General features: G+C 43.8%; 1 protein-coding gene across 3 annotated transcripts in view; it reads left to right on the forward strand.

The window, feature by feature from the left end:
* LOC139584308 (contactin-1a-like) overlaps positions 1 to 8,712 on the forward strand; it is a 161,954-nt gene extending 153,242 nt beyond the window's left edge. For all 3 annotated transcript variants that reach the window (XM_071416001.1, XM_071416003.1, XM_071416002.1), the window contains 6 exons: positions 760 to 994; positions 2,505 to 2,608; positions 3,085 to 3,274; positions 3,807 to 3,919; positions 4,240 to 4,396; positions 6,057 to 8,712. In XM_071416001.1, the coding sequence (XP_071272102.1) occupies positions 760 to 994; positions 2,505 to 2,608; positions 3,085 to 3,274; positions 3,807 to 3,919; positions 4,240 to 4,396; positions 6,057 to 6,136 (879 nt within the window). In that variant the 3' untranslated portion in view covers positions 6,137 to 8,712. The remainder of the gene's footprint in view (positions 1 to 759; positions 995 to 2,504; positions 2,609 to 3,084; positions 3,275 to 3,806; positions 3,920 to 4,239; positions 4,397 to 6,056) is intronic.
* Positions 8,713 to 9,520: the final 808 nt, after the last annotated feature.

Here is a 9,520-nt window from a genome sequence, read left to right on the forward strand (position 1 = left end):
GTCAACCAGAAGTGCTTTTGTATCTGCCTTTACTCTCTCACTTGTTTAGACTCACAACACAATCACCAGCAAAACAATAAGTGATTGATATCAACCATTAGCTAGCCTCCGTTTCTGTGTTTCCCTATTTGACAAATTCCTATAGGTGTCTTGGGCAGATTGCCTGGCAGCATCAATCCAGTTGGTTGATGTGATGAGGCTTGTGTTTAAAGGTCAGCTGTGTGTGTGTGTGTGTGTGTGTGTGTGTGTGTGTGTGTGTGTGTGTGTGTGTGTGTGTGTGTGTGTGTGTGTGTGTGTGTGTGTGTGTGTGTGTGTGTGTGTGTGTGTGTGTGTGTGTGTGTGTGTGTGTTAGCAGTGCCTGATGCATGTACATCATGCAGAACATTTGGTTTGATGGGGCCTGAGCCAAGCTAGGAGATGAGGGTGGACAGGCTGGTCTAATAAATCAAGGAAGTGAGGCCGGTCAGGCTGGACAGGCTGGTCTAATAATAAGGGTGTCATAACTTTGGAATAAACAGTGTCTCAGAGACACAGTCGTCATGATAACTAGAATAATATTAATATTATATAAACCAGTTTTAGAGAGATTATAACTCCTTATTTTGATCCTGGACATTTTCTTGTCACTTGGCATAACTCTGTCAGCAAAGATGGACCATCAAGAGGTGACACCGCCTGTCGATAGACAACAAGGTCCTGTGTGGATCGTTCTCTTATTGTTAATTGTTCAACTCTATTTCCCGTTCCCTCTACCACCAGCCGGTGCAGCCGCAGTACTACTACGGCCGCAACTTTGGCTACATCATCGCCTTCAAGCCCCACGATGTCTACGACTGGATGAAGGTGACTGTGGCAGACCCCGAGGCTAAACACTACGTCCACAAAGACTCATCCATCCCCGCCTCCACAGAGTTCCAGGTCAAAGTCAAGGCTTTCAACATTAAAGGAGAAGGACCCTATAGTCTCACGGCTGTTATCTACTCTGCACAAGACGGTAAGCACAGATCTAGGATTAGTTTACTCCTCATGGAAAGCCCAAACTTAATTATATGTGGGAAAACAGAAAAACGGACCACAGATCATTGTACTCTGTCCGCAGCATAGAGACGGGGGTCTCTTCAGAAACCCACACCTTCCTATCGCTCAGCTGTTTCAATCTGTCAGTGTCAATTACTTATCAGCACCGTGAATTTTTAATTGAGTGTGAAATACTTAATAACTAAAGATGAATGTGGAGAATTGTAATAGCTTTAAATTGCAAACCCTTCCTACCCAAACCTCCCTCCCTCATTTCCCTCCCACCCTCACCTCCCTCCCTCCCACCCTTACCTCCCTCCTCACCTCCCTCCCTCCCTCACCTCCCTCCCTCCCTCCTACCCTCACCTCCCTCCCACCCTCACCTCCCACCCTCATCTTCCTCCTACCCTCCCTCACTCACCTCCCTCCAAACTCCCTCCCTCCCACTCTCACCTCCCTTCCTCCCACCCTCACCTCCCTCCTACCTCCTACCCTCACCTCCCTCCCACCCTCACCTCCCTCCTACACTCCCTCCATCTCAACCCTCCCTCCCTCCCTCACCTCACCTCCCACCCTCACCTCCCTCCTTCCGACCCTCACCTCCCTCCCTCCCACCCTTCCTTCCTCCATTTCTCCCTCCCTCACCTCCCTCCAACCCTCTCTCCCTCATCTCCCTCCTACTCTCCCTCCCTCATCTCCCTCCCTTCTCCATCCCTCATCAGAGTGGGATTATCATGATCTCTGTAGCAGCATGAACCAGAAAGCTGATAATTCGCCCCCAGGGATGTCAAGCATTCAGCCCACTTATTAACTTCAGCTGACAGACAATCAAGATAACCATGGGCAACCCGGAGTTACGGAGAGATGCTCAGTTGCCGTGGTAACGCTGTTTGGGAGTGTAAAAGAGGGTAGAAGTGTTAGGTTTGAGCCGAGCCTTATGACGTGTGGACATCTCTCTCTCTCTCTCTCTCTCTCTCTCTCTCTCTCTCTCTCTCTCTCTCTCTCTCTCTCTCTCTCTCTCTCTCTCTCTCTCTCTCTCTCTCTCTCTCTCTCTCTCTCTCTCTCTCTCTCTCTCTCTCTCTCCTGGAGCGAATGCACTGGGAGTGTGTCATGGGTCATAACTCAGAGGAAAGTGTTGGACAACAGAAGGAATATGGGGAAAGATATTTCTGTCGCTGAGCTTGTTCTAGGCAATGATTAATGCCTCTTAACAGATGCCTCCTTACCAAGACTGAGAGAGGACTGCATGGGCAGGGTCAGACTGGGTACCAACATGAAATAAAGGGCAGATTACATTCATAAAAATCAACAGTTACTGTAGGTGGGTATATGGAGGGAATACTTTGACAGGGGCTTTACTCTGCATGGGAAACATATGTTTACATTGCCAAAGCAAGTCAAATAGATAATAAACAACATTTACAAAAGTCTCTCGCTGTCTTTCTGTCTCATACTGTCTTAAATGATTTCTCTGTGTGTGACACCAGTGCCATCCGAAGCCCCTACCAGTGTAGAGGCCAGGGCGCTGTCTGCCTCTGAGGCCATTGTGTGGTGGCTCCCTGTCACCCAGCACACTGTTGAAGGATACCAGGTCAGTACTACTGTGTCTAGAAGGAGTAACATGACTGTATATTAGATAGGAGGAGAAGAAGCAACCTGTATGCATAAATCCAGAGACCTCAAAACACTCGACTAACTCTTAGTTATGTCGCTGGAGTACTCCATTGTATTTGCACCTGCAAAAACATTTTCTTGACCCTTTTTATCTTAACAGGACATTTTATTGACACTTTTTATCTTACCAGGACATTTTCTTGAACATTGTTATCTTAACAAGGCCCTGTAATAGTGTACACAGTATATTGACTTTCTGTGACCCTCTTCCCCCTCTCTCCTTCTCTCCCCCCTCTCGCCCCTCTCTCCATCACCTCCTCCTCTCGCCCCTCTCTCCTCTTCTCCCCCTCTCCTCCTCTCCCTCCTTTTCCCCCCTCTCTTCCTCGCTCTCCTCCCCTCCTCTCTCCTCTTCTCACCTTCTCCCCTTCACCCCTTCTCCCCCCTCCTGCCAAGGTGCGGTACTGGAGGAAAGTGGAGGACAGAGAGGCGTCCAGTCAGAGGGTGGTGGTGTCCAGCAGAGAGAACCAGACAAGGTTGGAGAACATGAGGCCAAACTCCCCCTACCTCATAGAGGTCAGGGCCTACAATGCAGCCGGATACGGACCCCCCAGCCATCACTTCCAGATCTACACCAAAAAAGCCCGTATGTACATCGCTCTCAGGGCCGGTTCACTGGACACAGAGGAAGCCTAGTCTTTGACTCAAAAACATTATAAATGGAGTTTCTCTATTGCAAAGCGTGCCTTAGTGGAGGACTAGGCTTTTTCTATGTCTGGGAAAATGTCCCTCAGCACAGTAATCTTCAGCATATTCTGAGAGGGATTTGGCGATATACCGTTGATACCGTATACCGGGGTGTTTCAAAATACTGACGGTATGATTTTCAATACTGTTTAAACAAAACACATTATTATTTGTATTTCAGTTTTTGAGGTTTGGGGCACCCCTGCCTCACGGGGGCTGCGAGTTACGCCTTATAACTAGAATAATAATAATGTATTTATTATTATTTTTTGGGGGGGGGGGGGGTAGTGCCCTGTGTGTGCACTTCCAGTAAAACCGTATAACCCGATATGGTACAGAGACGGTATGACGGTATGAAACCCTAATCCTGTGTTTCTGATTGTCACATGATCTTTACACTGTAGAACTATTTGACTTCTGTTTTTCTCCAGCCCCAAGCCGGCCTCCTAAAATAATCAGTAAAAAGCTGAAAGGAACGTCAGTAAACATCGCCTGGGAACATGTCGAACCCTTGGCCAACGAGTCAACAATAGATGGATACAAGGTGTGTGCTGTTTTACCAAATACATGGGAGCTTGTAGTGCATTTCAAGCTGAAAGTCTGTACTTTAGCAATAACTGATGTGTCTCTCTTGAGCATTCGTCACATACTGTACGTTTCTTAAAGTCGCAGCATTCAATACACAACCGAGCTAAAAAGTACATGTTACTGAACACAACATACAGTTTACTCAAGTACCTTCCTTGTAGTCACATCTCCTTAGAATGACCATATGAACAGATCTATAATTCTGTCTCTCTGTCTATCTGTCTGTCTCTGTCTGTATATCTGTCTGTCTCTCTCTGTCTGTTGGTCTCCATACAGGTCTTGTACAGGAAGGCTGGCCTCTCCACAGGTATACTGTATACCACAGGGAAGCGATCCATAGACCTGCCCATGCCCAGGGACGGGGACTGCGTAGTGGAGGTCAGGGCCCATAGTGAGGGAGGAGATGGGGCTGTGGCCCAAGTACGCATCTCAGGTAAATATCAATCAAAACCCCTCCACCCATCTTATATGACTGTAGACTCCACTAAAGACCCCCCACCCATCTTATATGACTGCAGACTCCACTAAAGACCCCCCACCCACTAAAGACCCCCCCCCCCACCCCCCACCCATCTTAGAGGACTGTAGACTCCACTAAAGACCCTCCACCCATCTTATATGACTGTAGACTCCACTAAAGACCCTCCACCCATCTTATATGACTGTAGACTCCACTAAAGACCCTCCACCCATCTTATATGACTGTAGACTCCACTAAAGACCCTCCACCCATCTTATATGACTGTAGACTCCACTAAAGACCCCCCACCCATCTTATATGACTGTAGACTCCACTAAAGACCCCCCACCCATCTTATATGACTGTAGACTCCACTAAAGACCCTCCACCCATCTTATATGACTGTAGACTCCACTAAAGACCCTCCACCCATTTTATATGACTGTAGACTCCACTAAAGACCCTCCACCCATTTTATATGACTGTAGACTCCACTAAATAATCCTGCTATTTTATGACAGACAGGACAGGGAAATAATGCTGCTATTTTATGACAGACAGGACAAGGAACTAATCCTGCTATTTTATGACAGATAGGACAGGGAACTAATCCTGCTATTTTATGACAGATAGGACAGGGAAATAATCCTGCTATTTTATGACTGTCAGGACAGGGAAATATTCCTGCTATTTTATGACTGTCAGGACAGGGAATGAATAATAGGCACTTCTCTGACCAGGCAGCTCACAAATGCCTTTTCAATGGAGTGGTATTGATATAAAAACAAGCCTTTATGATTGTAGGATTTGTGGAATGAGCAGAGAGAAAATTCCCTTAGAAAATAAATGTAGTGTCAGCCACAAGCATCAGCCAGTAATTTACATGTCATCGATCTGGCACTCATATTTTGCCACTAGGAAAAAACGGTCTATTGTCAGACATCTTTCAAATCCAATCTTTGGTTTATTGAGAACATGTCACATCATATCACACTCACACACACACACACACACACACACACACACACACACACACACACACACACACACACACACACACACACACACACACACACACACACACATACACACACACTCTCACACGCACACGCACACGCACACACACACACACACACACACACACACACACACACACACACACACACACACACACACACACACACACACACACACACACACACACACACACACACACACACACACACACACACACACACACACACACACACACACACACACACACACACACACACACACACACACACACAGAGAGGCCTCTCAGAGTGGTACATAGGATGATATCATTAACCATTAAGGATGAAGACCTACACAAAGTGGTTGAAACGTTGTCTCCACTTAGGAGCATAGATTGCAGTATGTTCTCTTTTTACCATTTGCTGTAAAGTTACTGTAAAGCACTTTGTGACAAATGTCTCCCCACAATGTCTCTAAAACGTCTCCAACATGCTTTGTGTCTCCGTACAAATGTACTCGCACATCATTGAAACATCACAATATTGGCTTTGTGTCTGTAAAACTGTAATTTAATGCAATTAAATCATAATCGAAACGTCACCACGGTGTCTTTGTGTCTTTGTCTATCTCCATCCAGGTGGAGCCGTCATGGTCACCCAGTCCCTCAGCCTGGCCTCTCTGCTCCTGGTGGCGATGTTTTGCCTGCTGGCCCTCTGAATGTAGTGCATCTTTCTCTGTCTACACTGCCCAGTCCAGTAAAGGAGACTCTGTGAGGTTGACGCCAATGATGACTTTGGTTCCCACAATCTTTGGTTTCACCCTGAAGGCCAAAGGCTCATGTTCCCACCTCGAGGAATAGGGCTTTGTTTGTGGGGGAAAAACACAATAAGAAATGTGTATAAAGGACGAAGAATGACATCTGGAATATCTCTTAAATCATACCTACAATATCTTTGAAGGAGGAGCGTCAAAAAGGAAGTCTTTCAACTTTTTCAATATGCCTTATATGTAAACAGTTACACTTATCTTTCACAATGCCATGACTTGCTCCTAACTGGTTGAGGTGTGAGTGCTCAAGTAGTGCACAACGTTTGTAAGTAACTGTTTTCAAATATATTGTGACAAGGGCCTTTCTTGTTCATTCGTAAAGGTGCAGTAGCTTGGAAGTGTGTGTTTCATTTCATGTAGGACATTATGAATCATCGATACAACGTTTGCGTTCCATATAAAAAGCATAAGCTAAGCAGGTGATATAGTTGTGAAGGATAAGTCTACACGTTTACGAAATTCTCTTTATATTTCAATTGTATTTCAGTGGCTTTTTCTTAGTATTTTTAGATATATTTTTGTTCAAGGTGAAACATACCCTCCTCCCCTTACAGAGATAGTCAAATCAAATCTCAACTCAAGATCCTTGGCATACATCAGAGTTTTATTATCAAAAGAGGAATTTATGTCATGCTAATATAATATATGCAATAATGTTTATGGTTTTGCCATCTCACAAGTACATATAGCCTACTATTAACGCTGTAACATCGTTGTTCCGAGAAACATTGATTTTATCTCCCCAAAAAAAACATGCTTATTTCCAACTGATAACATTCTCTAAATTAATGGGAGACCAGTTTGCAAGTGTTTGCATGTATCTGAAAGAGTTTACTGACAAAACAAGATACACTTCTTAGCCGGAGTGATGCCTGCATTTTTAGCACATGTACATGTGTGTTTGTAAAGTTGAATGTATTTGAATAACTGTGGAAATGAGCTTTAAAACATATCAGACCTGCAGTTTCTAACATGATATATACAATGTGTGACAGTGGTGCATTTGGTTTGGTTGTCAGGACACCCAGCTGTCCTGTGACCGTCGTGTGTCCAATGTTGTTAAAGTGTCCAATTGGAGGAACCATGATTAAACTGAGTTTGGAATCATAAATAGAATTCTAGAATGGGGATTTGCCATTCTTTTTGTCCTGTTCTTAGGATTCTATTGCTCTGGTTGGAATATCCCATGAAAGAGTTGAGCACAACAAGTTGTTTGTTTTGACTGTATCGTTAAGACTTCCGTGGTAGACTATAAATGCTGGTGCTTTGTAAAGAATGTTGCCATCTTTTTCATGTCTTAACTCTTTTATATGTTTTCATATCTTTATTAATCAATGTCTCAGTGTGAGTCGCAGTGCTAACAGTTCTGCAGTAATACACACTCGGTCCAGTAACATTACAATGTCTGTCTGAATCTTCAATCGTTCTTTCTATTTTATTACATATAACACAACCTGCCTAGCGCCTAAACAGTTCTGTTGTTATCGTGTATCATTGTCTATAAAGTGGTGCAAAGCACAGGAGAAACAAAATCAATATCTGAGAATAACCATCCGAAGCTCATACATTTGTCCTACTATTTTTGCAACATTGTTTTGTATTTTTATCAATAACATGAGTGTGATCAGAGTTATACTGTATACAGGATGCATTATCAATTGGTGTTGTTGTTTTTGTTTATGTTTGTGATTAATATATTTCATCCTGATGACCCACCACTGGTTCAACAGTAGATGTTTATGTACCACTGAAAATTCTGTGTTTTTGATTGCTCTGCGAATACATGTTCAGTGTGACTGAGTGATGCTAGCCATTCTTCTACCAGCTCTGGTCCACGGAGTTACGTGTGGCTTGCTAACGCAAGGCTCAGGTAGCTCCCTGGACCAGAAGCTATGCTTCTTCTATATACATTGTGACTATATCAACAAAACATCCACCACAAAGTGCTTTCCCAGTTTCCCCTCATGCAACAAATCATCGAAAGAGTTGCCAAATGCATGAATGCCTTGAACTTATTTGTTATTTCGAAGGAAACGGTTGCTAAGAAAATGATTTCTATGGAAACGGTTGCTATTACTACATCCTCTAACATGCATGACATTGGAAACGAATGGTATAGGCCTGTACGGTAAAAAAAAACTCCATCCATACATTGCAATGAGTCAACGTACAGTCATACATCATTCAGGCAACTTCCAATCAGCTTCATATGAACTCAACTGCCTTTGTGGTAAACAATAATAAACATTCATTCCGTCATGAGTGAAATCCCTTTATGTCAGAGACTGTATAATGTATGCATACTATACTTACTCTAGATAAGCCTAACATGTCCATTAGTTGCCTCAAGCCAGTCATCTCAAGGGGAAGTCTATGTTGGGCAGTTTGTTGTAGTTGTAAAATGACAAAACCTTTCAATAAATGACCTGATTTTTTTCCATCGTAATGGGGGTTAAAAACCTTAACTGGCTTAAGGAATCTCAGTCATTCAGTAGGTTCAGTCCAGGTCAGTCCTGCAGTCTCATTCCTTACTGTAAGATTGGTTGGGGTTTGATGACATTCCCGCTGTGGTTGATGATGCAGCAGTGTTTGGCTGGATAATGTTCAGTGCTTTGCTCATACTGTCATGAATAGGAATCACACATGTTGAGAGGGAGGGGTGAAACTGGACTCTCTCATTGTCTGGACTTAAAAAGAACAATAAAATAATAGTTACTGTAACTATTAATTTAAGGTGAATTTTCTCTTTTTTATATATTGAATGTATGTAGCTACTGAAACTGTTTATGATTTATGAGAAAACTAAGATTATGACTTCCAGCTACAAGACTTTAAGTTATCAGTATTGAAAGATTTCGTAGTTTGAAGTCTCAAGTCCAATACATAATGACCTCGTCAATAGGTGTAACATTTAAGTTGGACCTGGGTTTGAGTCCCAGTTGGGGCTACCCACTGAATTTGCTACATTGGTGTTAGAATCGGGAAGGTGCCTGTTAGGCCATAGGAGATGGGTGTAATTTACACTTAAACATATTTTTTTAATTGAACCTTTATTTAACTAGGTAAGTCAGATAAGAACAAATTCTTATTTACAATGACGGCCTACACCGGCCAAACCCAGACGACGCTGGACCAATTGTGCGTCGCCCTAACGGGACTCCCAATCACGGCCGGTTGTGATACAGCCTGGATTCGAACCAGGGATGCAGTGCCATAGACCGCTGCTCTGAGATGCAGTGCCATAAACCGCTGCACCACTCGGGAGCCCCACTT

This window comes from Salvelinus alpinus, chromosome 9 (genome assembly GCF_045679555.1).
Source record: "Salvelinus alpinus chromosome 9, SLU_Salpinus.1, whole genome shotgun sequence".
Lineage (NCBI taxonomy): Eukaryota > Metazoa > Chordata > Actinopteri > Salmoniformes > Salmonidae > Salvelinus > Salvelinus alpinus.